This window comes from Haemorhous mexicanus, chromosome 2 (genome assembly GCF_027477595.1).
Source record: "Haemorhous mexicanus isolate bHaeMex1 chromosome 2, bHaeMex1.pri, whole genome shotgun sequence".
Taxonomy (NCBI): domain Eukaryota; kingdom Metazoa; phylum Chordata; class Aves; order Passeriformes; family Fringillidae; genus Haemorhous; species Haemorhous mexicanus.
In genome coordinates this window covers 51610966-51633035 of record NC_082342.1, presented here as the reverse complement: position 1 = coordinate 51633035, position 22070 = coordinate 51610966, and the positions used below count along the sequence as shown (strand labels likewise).

General features: G+C 40.1%; 1 protein-coding gene across 1 annotated transcript in view; it reads left to right on the top strand.

The window, feature by feature from the left end:
- The window catches only part of FLT1 (fms related receptor tyrosine kinase 1), a 108613-nt gene that overhangs the window by 6948 nt on the left and 79595 nt on the right, over positions 1 to 22070 (top strand). The window contains exons 2-4 of the mRNA XM_059838805.1: positions 8396 to 8492; positions 8791 to 9011; positions 18164 to 18288. Coding sequence (XP_059694788.1) covers positions 8396 to 8492; positions 8791 to 9011; positions 18164 to 18288 — 443 coding nt within the window. The remainder of the gene's footprint in view (positions 1 to 8395; positions 8493 to 8790; positions 9012 to 18163; positions 18289 to 22070) is intronic.

Genomic DNA, 22070 nt, shown 5'->3' with positions numbered 1-22070 from the left:
GGCCAAGAAAATATATACCTAAATGCCTAGGATTTCTAAATTGTTTTTGTGTCAATTTTAGTGTACTTGCTTTCTCTTTATACCATATTGATACTTTTCTATTCATTTATTAATGGGATAAACTTTTCTTTTTATTAATGGGAAGAATATTGAACTGGCCATTATGTGCTAGGATCTGTCACGGTGGGATTAGAGCAGAGGCACTGTGGCTGCTGACACATGTCAGTAGGTAGATCTGGTGACTCACAGGCATAGTCTGGATGGGGCTCTCTACACTGTGTGAGCAGCACAAGCTGAATTTTGTGGGGAGGCATGAAATGACACCCCTGGGTGAGTGCCACTGGCTGATCACATGGCATCCCTTTGGCTGGGCAAACGACAGAGTCACAATCGTTTCTCCAGATGAGAATGGCCTGAGCAAGATCTCCATGCAGGGGCCAGGACAGGCACATCAAGGTGGAGGCGTATGAAAGCCACATGGATTTGTGCTGAATGTGGCTGTAGAAGTGTTGCTAGCTCTGGTGTTACCAGCCTCAGCTGACCTGTTTTGTTTTTAATATGGGCATTTACTCCGTTGGAGTGGAGACCAGACTAAGGTGGGCACAACTGTGGTATTTCTCTTCTTTTCTCAACACACTTCACGTGTATGTTTGTCTTGGCCTTCCTGGTGTGGTTTACCAAAGTGGTCCCACAAGGGTTCATAATGGAGGGGTCAGACTGTGCATTTGGATATCCATTTTCAATTCCATGTGCTCAGTGGGAAAGAAAAAGTTTGTTGTTGTGGCTGGTATTATTTCTTCTCTGTAAATATGTCCTCCTTATATAGCTGATGAAATGAGCACCTTCATCAGTCTAGATAGTGGCCAAGATGCTCATTCCAGATCCTATATTTCTAGAGATATTAAAATTTGATGGATACAACAGGAAACCAAGATTATTTTTCTCTCAGATCTTTGGCTGTTAAATACTGAAATTTATTTTTCATTGGCATTTTATCAAGTGCCTATGCTCATGCATGGAATTTACCTCCTGAGAGTAGGGCAAACAAGGCACAAACTTCTGATGAGCTTGTGAAGCAAGTGCCTTCAAGTGGGTCTTGTGGGGCACAAAACATGGAACTGCATGGCCTTGGTTGCCCAGGTATGATGGGAAATGTCAATAATTTCAATTGGTAGTAACTGGCATGAGATTTATGTCAAATAACTGTCTGAGGTTTCAGGTTGTTTAATTTCTACATCTAATTTTTTTAATTAACAGCCCCTCCCTGCTCTTTGCTAGAAAGACTTCACCACAAACTTCTACAAAACCAACCTGATTTAACTAGGGCAAATGCTGGCACAATGTTTGGCAGTTGTTGGAGAAATATTTATTTGTTTATGTTTGCAGCTATTTGCCATATTGGCATGACAGTGTGGACTGCTCACAAGTGTTAATGAAGAACAGAACTATTGCATTCTTTTTAGCTTTGGCTCTATAACATTTAATCTTACACCAGTGTGTATAGTCATCTAGGAACAGCAAATGAATAAAGAGTAAATAAATTATAACTTGCTCTGAGATCTAGAACTAGAAAGGAAGGGATACACTTGTTCAAATACCTTTTACCTTTCTATGCCCGTGAAGGCCTGTTTTGGGCAGTTGCACATCCATTTTCCCTACTGACTGATTTTAGTTTCACTGCATGGAGTCATGATCAAGGCTTTTAGTCTGCCCAGAAATCATTTAACATACTGTTACCAACCTTATGCTGTTCAGACTTTACTATGGTGTGTATCATAAGGCAGTCTAGCTTTGCCATCCTTTGCCATCCATTATCCTATCTTTTTTTTTTTTTTGGCTGGCTGCTATGTTCTAATAGTATTTTAAATTCTTACATTATAATTGAGATTGATCAAACGTAAGCATTTGATCCAGAAATCACTTGGCATGTGTTGCAAAACATCAGACTAGGTGAATGGAATGTCTCTTTTGGACCTGAAAGGGATGAACCAATGAGCTGGTAATTTTTGTGCCCCTATGTATACTCAGTAAGTAAATAGTATCAAGTAATTTTCTTGGTCTTGAATGCAAAAGAGAGGAAAGTTTCAGACACCACAGGGATATGTGCAAGTGATGGCTCTGTTAAGGGGTGATACAGCTTGAGCTGTTGCTCCTACCCTGAGGGTGTTTCTGTCTGCCAGCTGTGAACCAGCACACATGGGGCTTCTCTTTGCATGGGAGCCAACAGGAAACAAGTACAAAACTGCCTCTGAGTCCAGGGACCTATGTCTATTAACACTTGTAAATCCCCATGGCTCTTAATTGGCCTGCAGATTTCTGCTTCAATAGAAATAATGGTTACATTTGAAGCTTCAGATTATGAGTTTGCTCATCTGGACCATTGTCAATGTCAGCCTGGGACAAAGTCACAGCTCCTTGCTCTCTCACAGTTAAGCTGCCCTAGTTTCTCTTCTGCAGGCTTCAGGTATGAAGTTTGCAATTATTTCAGAGAAATGCTGTGAAATTAGGTAGTGTGAGGTTTCCTTTAGAATGGGAACTTAGATGACATCTGAAAGACCTGGAGATACCAGTTTCAGTCTCAGGGTGGCCCATGCTTTGGCACTGTAGGTCTTTTCTGGAGGCTGTTACCAAGTGCAGGCAATGGAGAGGGTGCTTTTACTCCTAGGAGCAAGAAAACAGTCTGTGCTGCCTTCTTTGCCCGTAGCTGGGCATCAGAAACTCAGGTGACAGATGAGAAGAGGGCTAGTGATGTTGTGGGGATAGAAGAGTGTCTCCTTCCAGCAGCAGTTCATCCTAGCCGCCAGCACTCACAGAAGCAGAAAGCTTCATTATCCAGGGTGCTCCCTTCTCCCTCTAGTTCTGCGGCAGGACCAGGCCAGACAGTTACACATCGAACAGGAAAACAAAATTTTCTTTTCCATTCACCACACAAGTTTTAAGACAACTCTCCCTAAAAGTTCCCCTGCCTTTATAAATGCAAGTATTAATGCAGAAGAGAGACTCAGTGTTGATTAAACTAGAAGGACCTGTTGGTCCGGACTTCTTCATATAGTCAGATGTAAATTGAAACTTTAAGTATCTTTTAAGAGTTGACCATGAGTTTTTCTTCTCTATATATACACCTTTTTCTCCTTTAATAGAGTGAATTGGTGTAATAATGTAATTGCAATTATTTTGGGTAGGTACAACTGTTTGACCAAAAAAATAGTTATATTTACTTACAGAAGGGATTGAAGAACCTTTTAAAAAAACGGTAATACAATAGCTTGTCAAGAATAGCTCTGAAATAAAGAAAACTACTGATATCCCAGCTTTTCTTATGGAATGGAGTAAAGCCATGTACTGCATTTGAGGTTAGCTAGTGGCCATGTTCTGGTTAAGGCGCTGCTGCAAGGCAGAGTCAGCTCATTTTCACTGGAGACATACTGAAGGTCAGCCCACTGGGTACTGTTGTGTTCCTTTGCATTTTGTCTGGATTCTGCAATTGCTTTTTAGTTGTACACATGTGGACATTCCCATATCCTTCAGTGGAATGACTCATAGGGAAGTGCCCAGAAGCGAAAGTCCTGGGCTGCATCTGAACTGAATGACCAATGTTTTAAGCATCACAGAGAGGTGGAGACCCTGTTAGGAAATAACCTGCCCTCTCTTTCCAGCGCAGGAGTGTCCTCTACAAAGTACATTTTCACTGAATGATTGAATCAGGAGGAAATTATATTTCATAGTAAAACCCTCAAAGGCTTAGTTATGTTTCACAAGGGGTAAAACATGTGCAAATCCAACAGTGACTGAAACAATTACTTCATGATGGATAACTTTATTGCCCACAGATGGCACTTTAAACCCAGAAGGTCAGATTCTTTGTACACACTGAAGTTGCAAAGATAAACTGATGAATCTCCTTCACCTCTCATAGTGCAGGTGAAAAAAAGATTAGTCAACATGCTGAGGATAACAGGAGTGGCTGGAAGAGAGTCACAGCCCCAAAATATGGAAAAGATGTTAGAAAGTCATCAAACTGGTTAACTTCAAGGAAGTTAATAATAATTTCTAATATTGTAATTTTTTAAGCTTAGTTTTAAAGCTAGCTTTTGGATTTCCTTTCTTTAGTCAAAGGTAGCAGAAATTTTCTATGTATGAAAAGAAATTTAAAAGTAGAAACTGGGAAAATTGCAATGGGAATAATAACCCAGATCATGGTCCCAATTTTGAGTTCAGCCAATCTACCATTTTTAAGAGAATCCAGGATTTAGCAGAAATCAGTGAAAGGTTCATCATGCGTGCATGGCTACTCGTTTGTCTATAGAGCTGAACACATATCATTTTGGAAAAATACATGCATGTTCATTTATTTTATCTTTTTTCATGACTTGTGATCAGAGGGGTTTTTGGCTATCAGATAATTCATATTTTTATTTACTTAATTCGGAAGAGGATCAGCTTTTTTTGTGGGCGCAGAAGTTAACGGAAGAAAACTGTCTTTTTTTTTTCCCTTGAAAATCACGGATTGCTCTCTGCTTTTATAAAAAAAATATTTGTCCTCCCCTTACTTTGCTTAGAATGGCTAACTTTTGCAATCTAAATTAACATTTGCTCATTAATTAAGCAACCCCATTGACTGACATTCACATGCATCTAATAAGCCTTCCATAACAAATAAAATGCGTCCGAAAAAACCACCCTTTCCCCATGGGAGGAGAGTCCTCAGTTATCAGGATTAATTAGTTCTCTTGTTGTCACATGAAAGGGAGCTGCACCCCTCAATGTAGGTCAGTGTGAGGGTAGGCTGCTGATGGTCGCTTAGTGACAGGCACAATGATAAGTGAATGTGTCCTGTTGAGCCATGACCCTTCAGAAAAGACAGTGTCAAGTAAAATGCCCACAGAAGGTACATAGAAGGCATAATCTGCTTCTAAATATTGACAGTAGGAATTTCCCTGCTATTCTCCTTCCTTTTTCTTTCCTGGTAAACACGTCAAACTCTATTGCATTTGTACTCTGCATTGGTTTTGAAGCATTTAAAAACGTAAGGAAGCTAATGACCCATGAATAGATAGGATGTCAAATAAAGCTATTTTTCTTCAAGACATAGCATCTTGCTGGTAAAAGCATTGTGTCCCATACTTGTAAAAGCAACAATATTGGCTTGAAATAAGACCTCAGCTTTTTGTCAGTGAAAAAACTAAATAAATGAATATATAACCAGGCTTGTATCTCTTCCCAAATACACTGACATTACGTCTTGAATGTGAATACAATTAACTACTGGAGTTAAGTGGCTAAAATGTACTTGAAATCAATGATGAAATGCTGGCTTGTGTCAATGGGAGCAGAGTTAGACAAGCACTAAGCACTCCTTAAGATCTCACACACAATATTTATAAATACTGTGCTGTCTTTTAGACATAAGTAAAATGTGTAAAAGGACAAAAGCTTGAGTATGTGTCCAGTATATTTGGGTTTCTTTTTTGCCTACAAGATGGGGTAAAAAGGTGGGTGGTTTTGTTATGTTTTTTTCTTTGATTTTAGTAACTCTGAGGCAGATCTGACCTTCAGGCTTCCAGGCTGACTTGTTTCATATGCTTCAAATAAGTTAGATCTTACGGTTTTCATGTCTTTGTTTATATTGTAAAGTTAGGAAGAAAAAAATCTTGTAACGTTTATGATGGTTTCTTGCTCCTCACCTCTGGCAGACTTTGAAAACAGCAGCAGCCCACATTCCCAGGGCTGGTGTCCTGGTCTCAGCATGGGTCAGACGTGGGCAAGGTGCTGCAGGACTAGCTTTGCTCCTGGCCATGGTGCAGCGCCAGTGCTGAGCAAAGCCAAGCGCTCAGCAGAGCAGGCATGACCAGGCACTGCCAACTCACTCTCCTGTCTTGCTGTCAACACCTGTCACTCACATGGATTTTTCCACTTTCTCACCAGTTTTACACAGGAAGCAACCTACATGTTGCTCTCTAGCAACTAGGCTGAGTGTTGCAGGTCTAGCAACTGGGCTTTGATCCCAATGGTTTCCTCTGGCAGACCATCACTGATGTTTTTTTCATACATATTGAACTGCTTGTAAACACTGTTGCATGCTTTCAGTTTTTCCAGAGCCTCAAATAAGGAGCAGTTCAGGGAAGATTGAGGTCAACTTTTCCCCGAAGTAAAAACCAAGATTCGTAAAGCTGGATATAAACTCTGCCTTCTTGGGAGAGCATCTGACCCTTCAATTCTGGGATGACAAGAGGAATGCAAATGAAATGAGAGAATGTGGGAGTTTCACAAAACCATCAGATTGTTTAGCTAGAGGATGTTGACAAACCCTCTCAACCAGAGTGCCTGGGTTGCTCTCCAAGCAGCTGCCTAGGCTGTTGTAACATCTTATCTCAATTTCTCAGTGATTAGCCTCATAGGCATTGTTGCAGAATGGTGAATGAGAAGACTCATAGACTGTAAGCATCTATGGGAGACTATCCCATAAAAGCACAGAGCACACTTTGGGGGAACCAGCTCTTCAGAGTTGAGATTCCTAAAGGGCAGGCATGAGAAGTGTATGTTTGCAATGCATATCACATAACAATTACTTCTTCGGAGATTTGCTACACCATTTTTGTCCCCTCTTACCAGCTGCCAGAATATATTAATTTCTAGTTAGAAATATGATTGTCTAGACAAATTGCAGAGGAAGTCAGTGTATATGTACAATCTCACCATCCAAATCTATGGTGTTATTTGAAGTGCAGTCCAGAAGATCTCTTTATTCTGAAAAGTTGTTATGCCCTTGCTTGCAGCTTGTGCAAGTAAGCTATAATTTTATTTATGTCTATATTCAAGTGTACCCTTTAAATCTTGTTTTGAATTGGCACAGATGATGGAATATATCGAAAACTACTGGAGCCACATCTTAAGTAAGATATCCAGGGCTAAAAAGAAAGCTCCTGAATTTGGAGCAGCCATTGGCTTTGATGTGTTTATACATCTAAATTTTAGTCACCAGTCTCAGCAGAGCTGGTGTCCAAAAGTTCCTTCTCTAGTCAACAAAAGCGGGAGGCTTTTCCATTTGGCGATATGTAGCCCCAAGAAAGGTTCATGTGTTTCTACTATGTTTGGTGCATACAGCTGTTCATACTTGGCTGTGCAGGGACCTCTTGGAAGGACTTAAAATAGCTAAGCTAAAACTCTACTTGACTGAGTTCTAGGAGAAAAATCTGCATTATCCTTTACTATGAGACGGGGTTTCTCCCATATGTTGACAAGGTAATACTTTCTCTTGGAGTAAAGTGATTTGGGGTAGTTGCTCTTGCTCTCTCAACAGTGAAGTATTTACAAATTACACTTGAGTTCTGATTAGACTACAACTGGTTTTCAACTTTTAACTGTTTTGAAATATTTTTACATTGTGTTCCCAGCTTCTGGAACATTTTGCTGTCAGTGCAAGGGCAGCGGGATGGATCAAGCATTGGCTCTTCCCTAAGGCATGTTCTTCTGTCAGCTTGCCATGAAAGCTTTTGTGGCCACAGCCTATTATAGGGCAAAGATAAATCATTATGTCTTTCCAGCCAGCACCTCCTGACTTGATGAGAGGGAAGATCTCATGCTCTTCTGGTTTTCTGACCATGGGTTTTCTTAAAAATGCCTCCACGTAGACTTCACAAAGCCCACCTGGATATTTTCAACTGTCCTAAGCCAACTCGTGTTATACTGACACCAAGGCTTTCACTTATGCCAGAATGGTCTGCCACAACAACATGCTTGCTTTCTCAAACAAGCAGCAAATCTCATTTGGAAGGTGTCTTGATCTTGTTCTCAAAATTTACTGTAAAGGTCCACCTTTTGATGCTACTTTGTTGTCAGGAAGTCTGCAGCTGGTGAGGGACCATAAGTAAGAGTGCTGTGACCTTCAGCCAGAAAGGGAAGAGCCTTAATGCATTTCACTTCTTCCACATCAGTTTCAGCTTTGCAGCAAGTTGTTGGAGTGGGATTTCGGTATCTTAGGATTCAGTACATGGCTCTTGCCATGGGAGTGGCTGAATTTACCCTTCCCATTGACGGGGCTGCCATGGCCGTGTTTCCTGAGGAAACGCAGCCAGTGGTGCTGGGGGCACACTTCCTTGGTTAGATGTGGATCCATGAGGTCCTCAAGTTTCTTCATGATATGCTCAGTGAAAAACTTGGGAGCAAAGTCATTGACTGATAGCTTTCAATTCTATTTCTTTCCTGAGTAATGCTGCTGGAAGGTTGAGTCCTGAGTCAGGGCAACAGGACTTTGCTCAAAGGAAGAGAGTGTGTGATGAGAGAGGCACGGTTTTCTTTTCTTTTCCTTTCCAGTATAACAGCATAAATGTGAGTGGACTGGAAGCAGAATTATTTGACTTTGTTAATGCTTTGGTTTTTTTGTTTGTTTTTCTAGGATCTAGTTCAGGATCAAAACTAAAAGTTCCTGAGCTGAGTATAAATGGCATACAGCACGTTGTTCAAGCCGGCCAGACTTTAAATCTCACCTGCAGGTAACCAACTGAGTTGGATTATGATAATTTGGCAGGGACTTCATACACCTGACACTTTCTTTTTTTTGTAACTGAAATTAGAAAAAAAATTAAACCTTGTGTTGTGGGGAAAGGTGGGGAGTGAACTTCAATGGCAATTGTTTAATAGTTCTTTGTTGTTTCTGTTGTTGTTTTTGGAAAACAAGATAAAAGAGAACCCCATAAATAGCCTGATATAATAAAAAAGAAAGCTTGGGAACTGGAGCTATATAATTGCAGCCCAGCATAATTGTTTCTGCTTCCTTATCTGTGTTTGCAGGGGGGAAATGGTTCATTCATGGTCTTTGCCTGAAACTCTTAGCAAGGATAGCAAAAGGCTGAAAGTAATTAAATATGCCTGTGGAAGGAATGGGAAGCAGTCCTGCAGCAGTCTGACCTTGAGCAGAACTCAAGCAAGTGACACTGGAAATTATAGCTGCAAATACCCCACAAGTCCAGCAAAAAAGAAGAAGGAATCTACAGTCTATGTATTTATTAACGGTAAGATTCAGTTTTTTTAACACTTCCTGGTACTTGCTCTGCAATACAGCAAAGTGGAAAAGTAAGGCAGTTCAGCTGGGGCTGAGTTTTGAATGACATTTTCGGCCTTGCATAATGTTAATTTGCCAATTAATATATAAAATCTTCTTTCTCAGAACTTGCAAATACAAATGGTAACCCTTTATCAGTTAAAAAAAAAAAATGAAGCAAGAGAAAGACCCAATCCAACCATTTGCCTAGAGAAAACAGGAGTCCAGATGGAAGTAGACTACAAGTGAATATGTGAAATAGGTATCAGAAACTGTATCCTATATGATGTGATGTGATGTGATTTCAAGGCAGCTGAAGGATGCTAAAGCTGTCTGTCGGACCACTGACTTGCCTCATGCTGCAGAAAATTACTATTTGCATGTGAAGTCATATTTTAAAATAACCTCTGTGATCCATGTCACACAGATTGAAAAAATCTAGAATAAATGGAATCAAATTAAACACAGAGTTGTGTTCAGAAAACAAGTATTGTGTAATGTATGGGAAGTGCTGGAATTAGGTCAGTTAGACTATAAAAGAAATTTCTTTCTGATCCTGCTTCCTTCCAGGGTATTAATCAGACACTTCTGAGAAGATTTGAATTCAATAGACACAACAATAAAAGAACAAATTATAGATACTTTAGGGATTTAATTAATACTTTAGTTTTTCCTTATTTTTGCAGAGTAATATTAATAGATTTCTGTAGTATTTCAGGGCTCACAGGTTTTGAAAGCCCATGTTACAGAGAACGTGCAACTGGAAGTTTTCCAAATTCTGGGTCTGCTGCATCTAATGAGTTCACATCAGAGTGAATTAGCCTTTGTTTTCATTTTGTGATATGAAGAGTGAGACTGGCGCTGTGAAAAAGCAGAATGAAGTGGATGTCTCACTACACTGATAGAAAATAAGATAGCTCTCCCCACTACTCTGTGTTGCTTTACTGAGCACTATTGGCTGTTCATGCTTTTCATCCTACTTTCCTTCATCTGAAATAGGCTGCAGAGTGTTTTCATCACCCAGTTCTTTTAATATAATTCTCTGTAAATCCAGCAACAGATGCATCCATGGAAGAATAGCCAAAATAGGGTATCCATTTAGTGAACAGCGGCCTGCAGCCTAGGGAAATGTACAATTTCCTCGGATGCCTTTTGCAAGTTTCCCATCACGGGACCTTCTTGAACCTCCCACCTTGGATATCATCCCTGAGACCTACCTACAAGTCCTCTCCATTCACCACATGAGAAGGACCTCTCTGCTAAACTGACTTTACCATACAAGGGGTGCCTTTGCATTCTCTTTGTCCCTTACCTGTTTGAAGAGTTAATTTTTCTGGATCCTAAATTTTTACAAATGAGAGACACAACCAGTCTTCTAACTGCTTCCCAACTTGTATGTGGCTTCCCTGCATTTAAAAGGCACCTTCACTCAGATGATTGTCAACCAAGGTTATCTGCAGAATTCCCATGGTGATAGAAAAGAAACGTACCGTTGTGGAAATTGTTTTAGGACAGTCCCACGCCAGCCCCTGTCCTTCCATCCCTGCTAATTATTTAAAGAAGGCTGTCTGAGTGTCTTGGTTTTGTTGGTTTTTCAAGGACATTCAGTCACAAATCTTGATGTCACTGTTGAAGAAGTGGCTAGATTTTAGAACACCTCCTACCTTAATTGCCAAAAAAGAAATAAAATGTTTAAGGAACAAACCTGTATTAACCTTAGACCTCTCTGGCATGTTAATTTTCTGAATTTGGCAATCATTTTGATGGAAAACCAATTTCTTAAGATTGAAGTGTTAATTGTGTCCCAGGAAGCACACCTGAAACTCAGGGAAAACGATGGATAATGAGGGAGGCTGCAAGGTAACTGCTAATTTAATGCCTGTTGGAAGTGTCACTCTGCCCTAAGGTGGAGAAAGGTCCATTAGTCTTCCAAGACTTTGCAGTTTCAGGAAGAATTATTGAGTAAGTTAGAAAGAAACAAGATACTGAGTACCAAAACTCACCCTTTCTGATGAGTGTGCATTAGAAAAAGTATTTTCTTTCTCTATGCTATCTCATTATCCCTGTCTCTTTTCTACCTGTCTCTTACTAAGAGCCACTGTTTCTGTAAACATGCATGAAATTTAATTATCTCACTCAAGTGGGGTTGAGATGGGGGTAACAAAATCCTCTGTGAAAATTCTCTTTCTTGATTTTAGTTTTACTTTGCATTAATTTGTGGCTGTTTAGGAAATAAACATTTGTGAAATTTGGGTCCCTCCTAGTCTTGTATTGTTTCCTGTGACAGGACGTTGTGTCAGTCCATTTCCCATATTAGCTCCATGTGGATCACCAAGGTGCCTGTTTCCCATGTCTTAGCATGCTGCAGATGAGAACAAATAGTTGCTATTTACAAACACAGAATCCGAATCAGGAAAGTTGATATTGTTTGTACAGGAAGTCATCGCTTATTGTTTTAAAAATGTTCTTCATTTCCGTAATTGGAGTGATACTGAATATGAACTGGATTAAAAAAAAAAAAAGAGCCCGAAGACCAGACCACAAAAAACCCAGTAAGTCCTTTGGTTCAGTGATGCATGTGTGCTCCAGCAGAAAATGTTCTGGTATAGAGAAAAACAAGACACAAGGCAATGAGAAGGAGACTGCAAATCCCACAGGCCTCAGGATGACTTGAAGCATTTCTGAAGTCCTGCCTTTAGGGGTCAAGGAGAGGCAGGCTGGTGACTCGCCTTGGAGGAGCTAGTCCTGTCTTTCAGCTGGAGAGGTCACTACTGAGTTGCAGAGGGGAGTGAGTGCGCAGAGTGTCTCCACAACTCTTGACACCACACAGCTCAGGAATTGAGACATTAAGCAAGGGAAATTAATTCCCTTAAGAGTCTTCATCTTTGCCTCAAGAAAACTGATGGCCTGACTTTCCCCATGAGCCATGGGAAAAATCTGAAATGAAGCAAAGCCTCTTTGCCAATTTCTCCACTGTCTCGGACCCAGAACTGCTCAGAGCTTTGTTTTGTAAGGGAAAATGCAGCCTAACAGTAAAAAGGAAAGCTTTGCAATGAACGCTCACTGCATACATTGCAGTGAGGCATGGGGAATTTTCTGCTTGAAAAGAGATAATGATGGAATAAAGACATTTAAGAAACACCAAATTATCAGCAGGCTGTTCTGAATCCTATGTAAATTTCCCTGGGGACAGTACTAAGGGCTTTTCTTTCTGTCTGCTTTGTGCCACTATCTCCAAGGCACTTTTCAATTGCTGGAGCTTATTCACTGTCTTCAAAAAATGTGTAGTATTCTTAATTCTCTACTCTCATAATTTCTTGCCTTTGAACAATTGCTCCCATGGTATGAATGAGAAAAGGCTTGTAAGTTCAATTACATTGATATATTAGAGTTAGATTTTTGCATTAATTTAAGCAAACTGTGATTCAAGTTGAAGTGTTGCTATTTTCTGTGATGAAGACCGCTTTTGGCAAGTAATATAGAAGAGTAAAATCTTAATTCTTCTGCAACAGAGAACAGAATTCTTCTCTAAGTAAAACTATTTGGCTCTGAGGCAGTAGCCCATTTCCTAGTCTGGGTTCTTCCTCTCCTTGTCTTTTCTCATAATCCAGTGGTGTGTCTTCTGGTCACTTACTTTTCCTTGCAGAATGAGACATGTTTTAAAATCAGACCTCTAGACTGTATTAGATATCTAATAAAATAAGCTTCTGGTATGTACTGTTCATCGCCTACTTTTCAAGAAATCTGGAGAGCAAGCTTAGAATAAATTCTTGCTTTGAGAGGATTTAAGCCAGGTGAGGCAAATCAGAGCTGTGTAATTAAAGGTGCAGGTCCTGAGAGTACTTGTGCTCACCAATGCCTAGAATGTTGAACGTGCCCACTAGCTGTATGTATTTGGTTTGATGTACGTCTTGGGCTCAGCAGTCCAAAATGAAGGGCTTTATCATTAGGGAATTGTTCAAAATGTAAGCCTTTGAAACCCCAAAACATCTGGGATTCTGAGCTCATTTTCAAACACTGTAGTTCTATGCTGTAGATTCTGAGTGTTTTAGAACTTCCTGGGCACCTTCCTGGGAGGTCCTCCTGCTGACAGATGGCTGGATCCAGACCCAGAACTGACATGCATTTATTTAAGATTTAGCTTGAATGGATTGACTCCTGAAATCCTAAAGATACTATTGTTGCAGAACATGGAGGGTATCCAAAGAGTCCTGCAAAAGGGTCTCTTTAAATCAGAAGCATGAGAGTCAAAATAATTCAATGTGTAAAAGAAGCAGTAAGACAAAACACCCTGAGAGCTAACAGAAAGGGAGCATTTTCTTATTTTTCTTTTTTTTCTTATTATTTACAAATAACACATTGATAAAAGAACCTGCTCAGGCCTGGGAAACTCTTCCTCTCCATGCCTTTTTTTGTCTTTGCTTTTGGCACAGTTTTAACATATGAGCAGTACGGTTTTGGCTTACACCGTCGGAGTCAACATTATGATAGCGCTTCTGTTATGAAGAGGAAACTCGTTGGAATTAAACTATGTTGCAGCTGTATCAAGTATGCGGACACATTTTTAGTTTCTAATGAGGTTCCTGTTACAAAACAGAGACCTCTAGGACTTGCTGACGTCAATGGCCTATAATTGCCGCACTTTTGTCATTGCGTGTACGGGCTCCGTATCACAGGACACCGTGAGGAGCGGAGCATGTGCCGACACTTTGGCAGCATCCAGTGCTTGGCACCGACCCCTCCATGGTCCTGCTCCCTCACCAAGGCTCACAGCTCCTACTGAAACAAGCACCTTTCCAGGGCGAGCCACCACAACGGAGGGATACATCTGAAAGAGCATTCCTAGTATCCGTTAGCCTTTCTAGGGATTGCTTGCTGAACATAGTAATAGCTCTGTCGTGGATTTCCTGGCTAATATGACTATTTTTCCTGAAGATTTTTAACTGTGTCTTATTTGTGTCGTGGTCCTGGGTTGACGATAGCATAGTATAACTAGTCTCAAAGTAAAACAAACCAGTCTTGCCTCAAAATTTTTGTACAATTGTATTAGAAATTCTTTGTGTTGGAGTGGGGTCTAGATATAAATTAATTATCATAGAAGTCCAGGTTAAAAAAAGAAAAACAAAAAAGAAGGGGAATACTTTATCAGGTTTTCTTTCAAGGTTTAGACATACTTTGTTATTGAAGAGTGTTATTTTACAGGTTTACAAGAGGCAGGAGTGGAACAACCTTTCTTCTAGAATAAGACATACAAAATGAGATTTTTTTTTCTTCAAGGAAATTAGGCATATGAGCCGGTTCAACAGACACATTTCCTAGGGCATGATTCATCTCATGGTAAAGAAGATGTCTAAAACAGGTCAGATGAGTCCCATTGCAAAATTCCCCTTTTCTCAGCAGGGACAACACCAGTGGTTTGGCTCCTAGCTCAGTAAGAAATGCCTGTATTGTAGATGTGAAAGTGAGGCTGGAATGACTCTCGGTGTGCAAGATTCTTTTGGAATTACTCCTGAACAACCCCAATAATTTATCTGGGATAAATGAAGTTAAGGAGGTTTAATCCCTTCAATGGAAAGGGAATATGGCAATAGGCCCATGAACTTCAATGAAGTCTGCATGTCTGTTCTTTACTAAAGACTGCGGTCCTTTTCGCATGCATGAGGGAAATGGGTGTTACGTGAATGTGATGAAAATATTTCACCTCTTTTAGCCTGAAAAGAATCTTAAGGATGAGCCAAGTGTAAGCAGGTATTTTGGAAGAACTTCAGAGGATAAGCTTTTAGAGATTTCAAGGAGCTTAGATTTTCCTGCAGAGACTTTTCTTCTTGCAAATGTATGTGTAAGTCCTCTGATTTACATAGCTCAGATTATTAAAAACAAAACAAACCCAAGAACAGTAGCTGAAGCTTGTGGAAAGAAAAGCCCTCTCCACTGTTTCTGAATTTGGCATTTCAGTGTTGGCTAATTTAGTTGTTTGTGCAAGCCCCATAAATAGCCTAGACAGGTTACTGATACCAGACATAATATTGCTTGTGCTAAGTCTCTTATCACGTTTTTATCTGGCTGCCAACCAGCTTAGCAAAAAAGCTGCTATTTATGCTCTATAACAATATAGCAAATGGCCTTCATGGATTTTGTGATTTTGTGGTTTCATGTTGATTGTAACTGAGAGATATTTTAAGGAACACAGTAAACCCAGCACACAGTCATTCATTCTAGGTATAATTTAAAAATACACTAAACTGATTTTTAAAGTAACCTTTAACATACGTAAGTATTCTGGCTATCTGCCTTTAATTTTTCTAACATCACAGGCAGCTCTGAATTAAAAAAAACCAACAAAAATAAACCAACAATCCAAATCAATAATTCATGAGAACAAGGTCAACCCCTTAGAACTTCCATTCCAAATCCCAATGAAGTTGAATGTGTAACCTACATGTGGTCTTCAAAATAGGTCAGTCTGTGATGGTCCTTTCTCATCTAGAGCTTTCTGAACATAGAATTGGGTGAAGCTGGCTCAAAAGACTGCTGGTGGGAAACTAAGTCACGCCAGATGTGCTACCAACCAGCTATATGGGGAAGGTTCACTTACCTCCCCTCAGGAAGAAATTTAGTGGAAATGTAGTTGGACCTAATGGCAGTAGCTGGGGTTGTGATGGGAAGGAAAGAGGAAAAGAAAAGGCAAGGAGAGCTATTGCTTGGGGGACAGAAGAATTCCATGCTGTGGGCAAACCCTGCCAAGGTAGCGTAAGCTGCCCTGGCGCTGCTGTGTGATCAGTTTTGCCTGATCCAGGCTGGTAAAGCCTGCACCAGATCCTGATCTTGAGGCATCGAGAGCATCCCATTAGGGCCTTTACGATGGAAGGAAAATAAAATCAAAGGGAACCAGGAAAAGCCTCCATGCTCATTATGAAAACAAAACTGTGCTAGGAAACATGATGCGTATTTCTTTTAATCAAAAGCAGGAAGACATTTGGAGCACTCGGGGCCATCGATTGCCCTCTGGCCCATGGCGGAAGTCCCCGGTGATGTCAATGGGAGCTCTGCACGCGAATAGCGGGGGCACGGCGACGCCTCGGCGCACACGGCAGGGAGGGTACCAGGAGAGCCGTGACCGAGCCTCGGAGCCCACCAAGGGCAACCAGAGTGCTTCGGCCGCTTTCATACAGCACTTTGTTGGCTTCCTCAGGTGTGGACGTGCTTTTCCACTGAAGAAGAAGAAAGAAAACATGGTCTTTTATGCTGGTTTCCTGGCCCTGCAGGAATCCTGCGAGGTCTGAGCTGCACAACCCCCACTGCCTTGATACCGGCATCAGTCAGCGGTGACACTGTCTGCAGACAGCACCGGCAGTCCCCAGAACAGCTCTTCCTCACACTTACAATGATCTGGAGATTATGGTACAGGAAACCACTTTGCAAAGCTTGCTGGTTTTAGGCAGAAGCTCTTAATTTTGTGACAAAGACAAACGAGTCTTCGGGGAGTAGTAAATCGGTTTGTCTGGTGATGTTAAGGGGCAGGTGACCTCTTCTGTGGCTGCAGTCCCTGAAACAAAAAAGGTTCTTTTCCCTGTGCTACAAACAGGTTCATTCTTGGTCATTCCTTGAATCGTCCTGCAGAGGAAGCGTCAGCCTAACAAGTCCTCAGGGCATTTTTTATGACATATGCATCCTCTATTACTCATAAGTTCCTTTCGCTATCTCAGTGGACGCTTAATACCTGTTATTAAATAATACTTTCATTTCAGAAAGTTTGTATAACAGTTTCATTAAACCACTTTAGCAAAATATTTTCTGTATCCTGGACTACATTTGAGATCCTCTGCCTTAGGATTCTCACTGGTATAAATTAGAGCAGAATCCATTTCTCTTCCTGTTTGATGTCTCAAACAAAAATATTATTGCATATAGTAAGAAAAGAGGATCCTAAGGGCAGAACAGTTTGATGACCCTGGGAAGTGCATATCATACTTTTGAAAGACAAGCAAAAGTAACTTACTTGAAGAACTACTTGAGTGAACATAGGTCAGCACGCAGAAGTTTGGGGCCAGAACACTTAAATCAAGTGTTGCAGTTTGAAGTTTTATAAGGGATTGGTTCTTGCTAGCTTTACTAATTTCTTATCCAAGAAAGATTTCCATTGTTATTTCTAGGATTTTTGACTGAGTGAAAATAATGGGATTTGCCTGAAAAAACATTAAAGCTGTAGATAAGCACGGAATTAAGATCTTGATGTTCTGCTTTTTTTAGGAGTTAAAAACCAAACCTTATGTGAATTAGGTAGTCTATCTGCAATGTGAGTCAAACTGAAACTTCAGATCTGAACACCTGCAAAGAAGATTTGGAGCCAGAGCCTGTGGCTTAAGCCCCTCTTTGTTAAGTGGCCCAAACAATAGCAGCAGCAATGTTCCCTGTTCCCAGCGCAAGCTATTTATGACAATGCCCTTTGTTAAAGGGATTATTCAAGGGACGGTAAATTACTCTGCCAAGCTTTAGCTTTGACTCGAGAGGAATTAATGTTTTCCTGGCATTTTCATTTACCTTGTCACATAAAAAAGAGACACATAGGTATTGTGATAGTGGGAAGGAGGAGAAGAATTAACTCTCCCTAGTCCGTATTTTCGGAGGTGAAAAAATGTCTGGATAATCATGGTAGATCCTTTCTCCTGATGCAGTCAGTGTGAATTTTTCCTATCAATTTCCTTGCAGACAGCAGGAAGATGTACTTTATAGGGGGTTCCTGATAAGTGAATTTCAGCTCACTTCCCATATATTTACTTTTCCTGGTGATAAAAAGATACAAATGCCATGTAATAGGAGGCACATATCTCAGCAGTAGAGGTGTTGCTGTAATGGAAAAAATGGACTTCAACTGTCCTGAAATTTAAAGAAGGCTTTGAAGTACTGATACTCTTATTGAATAATACATATACCTTCAAATATTTAATAATAGTTTGATGAACATGTTTAGACAAAAGTAAACAGAAGATTCATTTCAGGACTTTGTTCAGCTTTCATTACAGACAGGGCTAGTCTGTTTTTTAAGTCTGTATGCAGTGTTACAATTCCCATGCACTACCTTAAGATTTCACATATTAACCTTTATTTTTTCTTCTTTTGCAGATACAAGCAATCCATTTGTAGAGATGCACAGTGATATACCTAAAATAATAAACATGGCTGTAGGAAGAGAAATGATCATTCCCTGCAGAGTCACGGATCCAAACATTGCTGTTACTTTAAAAAAGGTACCTCTGTCCAAGCATGCTCTGAAAGTGTTACTTTGGATGATGTTTTTTGTTTGTTTGTTTACAGCTATTGTAATGCTTTTGAAATATTTTGACAATTTAATGTTTCTTATGCAGTGTTTCTGGATGTCAGTGTGTTCAGAAATATTTCAACCCTGGAGGCTTCATTTTCAGCGCACAGAAGGACTTCATCAAATCTCCTAAAAGGGTGGAAATTTTCTGAAGAAACTTAAACTTTTCGTACTACTTTATTAAATCCTCACTGGCAAAGGTTTCTTAAGCCCAGGAAGGAATTTCTTGTTAGGAGAAGAGATTTCCTCCCACCTCTTCCCCTGCCCTTCCTCCCTTTTCCTCTTCTGTCCTCTGGAACAGCCGGTGAGTCCCTGGGGACTTGCTGTGGCTGTACAAGGATCTTTGCAAGCCTTTGCCCTACCTCACTCCCACCAGAGACTTTGCTGCTTCCTTTTACATGTGAGCACACTTAGACAAGGGATGGCTTTTCTTTGTGGGGAAACTTTGCAGAGAAACTGCAACATTTGATGTGGTAGGGCTAGATTTAGAGAAAAAAAAAAGGTATTTCTATGTTTTGGGAAAATATTTGTCTCCTAGGTGCCTTAAGAGTTACATGAACAGCTAACTAAACCATATGTATGCAGTGAAGTACCTGGTATTAAGGCAGAGAATGGGGCATTTTTTCAAAGTTACCTCTTTTTTTTTTTTTTCTGAAAAATTAGGTGGAGGCTTATTTATTTATTTCTAAATAAAGGGAGCTATGTACATATGGCAATGAAAGTTCATCACTGTTAGAAGGAAAGGAGGTTTGTCTCTTTGTAGAATAACATGCAATTGCCAAACAATACCGTAAGTACCATAAGGTGCTTATCTAGTGCAACATAAGTCTTTGATTATTCTTTGACTGCAGAGCTTTATACCAATCATCAGTTCTTTCAAGTGCTGCTTTACTAACATAGATACTGATTTTGCTGCTTTGTTTTCACCTGTGAAATCCCATGAAAGAAAACAAAATGCAAAGAAAAGAAAGTGATCTGACTGAGGACGTTACCCTATGTGTATAGGTACACACACACACAAACACACACACACAGTTCTCTTGCAAGAAAATGCACAAGGTTGTGTGGCAATAGAATCAAAAGCAAGTGAGACTTAGCATTCCATAGAAAGGGTGTTGTAAAGTGGGAATTTATTTGGGCACTGTAGTGTTACATCTGAAATCTCAGCATATTAGATTTCTAGCTGAGAAAATTCCTGTCACGTTTCTCTTATTAAACAATATAAAAAAAAATCATCTCCTTATTTGTAGAAGATTGAAATGTAGCTGCTCTTTTTTTTTTTTATATCAACTTGCCTTTAGCTTGGGCTTGTAGCATAAGGCACAGCATTACACCATCAAAACCAGATGTAATACTCTCAGAAGGAGAAAGAGGAGGTAGAGCCAAGCCTTGAAAGAAAGGATTGGTTGCTTACATGTTTTGCATTCCAGGAAAAAGAAATGTGTTCCCTAATTAATCCTAGAATTTCCTGAAGCATGTGAGCTACAATGCATTACATCATATCTTACTTTATTTATCTTCTGTGACACCCTTATATGAAGATTCCAGCACGGTTTTACTCATGGAGCAATTAAGAGATGTGCTAAATGCATTCCACAGCTGCAGGCATATTACTGGTGAAGAAATGGCAAGAGCTATTTTGTGTTTTCCATCAGCGATAAAGGAAGAATTTGGTGTCCTCATAAAGCAGTCCTCTGGAACTGGAAAGAAAATACCAGCTTTAGTGTCATTAGGTTCTGCCTTCTATATTGCCAGGAAGTAAAAAAACAAAATATTTTTAATAATCTCTCTCTTCTGGAAGGAATCTCTACAGTTGCATGAGCACTGCCTCCAGCGTTTGTTTCTTTGCAGGGTTACTTCTTAGTTTTAGTGGACCGATGTGGGAAAGGTTTATTATCCATCTTCAAAACTACAAACAATTTTTTTACTCAAACTTCATCTTTACCTTAGTCAACCTTTTCAGATATTGTGTTGCTTTCATTTTCAGGCTGAACATCTGTGCAGACTGTATTTTATAGAATCATAATCACATACAGCATAGGAGAGGGGTCTTCAAAAATCAAGAAGCTAATAAAACATGGACTGGGAAATGGGGAGGAAGCTTTTAATTCCTATTTCAATTTCAACCTTTATCTGCAGCAGTCGATGGCCTTTTCCTGATCATATGAAGAATCGTGAAATCCATTAATAGTTTTGATCTAATACTTAATAGTTAGATATTCAGAGCCTCTGAAACCATCATTTCTATCAACATGATTCTGGCAGCCTCATTCAGGATCCATAAAATAAGATAAACCTTATTGCAAGTAAGCTGTTCACTTCTCTTCATTTGTTCTTATCTTGATAAATGGAGATCACCATTGATACAATCCCCTTTTGATACAATGATTTAATCCATCTGTTTACCAAGAATCCTTTTGGATTCTCCATCATAAAAACAATGCCATTCATAGGAATAGAAGTAAATAAGCTTCAGCACAAGGAATAAAAAGTGGAAAAAAACCCGAGGGATGGTGTGAATCACATATGCAGACAATCTGAATTCTTAATATTGCCACCTCATCCTTCCCAAATTGGTGGAAGGGGAAACATGAAAGAAAAGCCAAACATTCGAGAAGCTAATGTACATTTTAATTAAACTTTTAGTTGTCTCTTTCCAATACAATCTGCCTTTGGAGATGTGGGGAACCACAGCTTGGCTATAACTCTTGACCATGTGTACACACACAGTATGTGGCTGTGCTGTGTTAATGCCACCAGGTACCAAAAACATTCAGCAAGATTGAGCAAAGACGGAGGCACAGCCTATACCAAAAATAGTTGCATTTGAAACAAAGCACAAAGAAGGTAAAAGGCCAAGAATGCACTGGGAGCCACAGTGATAGGGTTCACACAGATTAGTATGTAGACAATAAATTCCATGTTTACTGCAGCCGTTGCAACAAGCTGATTCTTTGAATGCCTCTGACTCACTGTTGGTTCCCATCTGAAAGCTATTATTGTGGCTGAATTTATCTTTTGCTGCTTCAGTGGAAGTCTCACTGTTACAGCACGGTGTTTCTTCATACATTTTCTGTCTCTCTCTGTGATGACCAAGTGGCCAAGGTTTTTGACAAGGCCTTGAACTACACTGGCCATTCTCTGCATAGGGGCAAGACCAGATGACCTCTGGAGGTCCCTTCCAACCTAAATTATTGTGTTATTCTTGGATCATCTGTCTTATACCATCCATGCAGTGATCAGCATGGTGATGACGATACCATGTTTCTAGTTGGTGGTCTGAAAGCTGGTTTAGGGCAGAGCAGGACAGCTGTGGTTCTCTGAGGGTGGGGAACAGGTAATCTGAGCCAGTGGGGTTGGCAGAGAACAGCATGGAGAGTAGCTGGGTAAGAAACTGAAGCAAGCAGGGAGAGAGGGCAGAGCTATGAAGGGCTGTAGGCTGAGCACCCAGCCTACATCCATCTTCTCATCTGAGACAAAGTCCTGGTATTTCCACCCTCCAAAAGGGACTTGTTACAACATCTTGGGTTTTTCCCCTTCAACAGATTTGGTCAGAGACCAGCTATGTCACAGTGGTCTTTTACTAGTCAGAGACTTCTGTTTTCTGAAGTTTTCTTTCGTGTAACTTAGTGTTGTGTTATGCTTTCACAGGTGGCTGGTGTAACTTCTAAGTCTCAGAGATGCAAAAAAATTATACAAAAAAGATGTGGC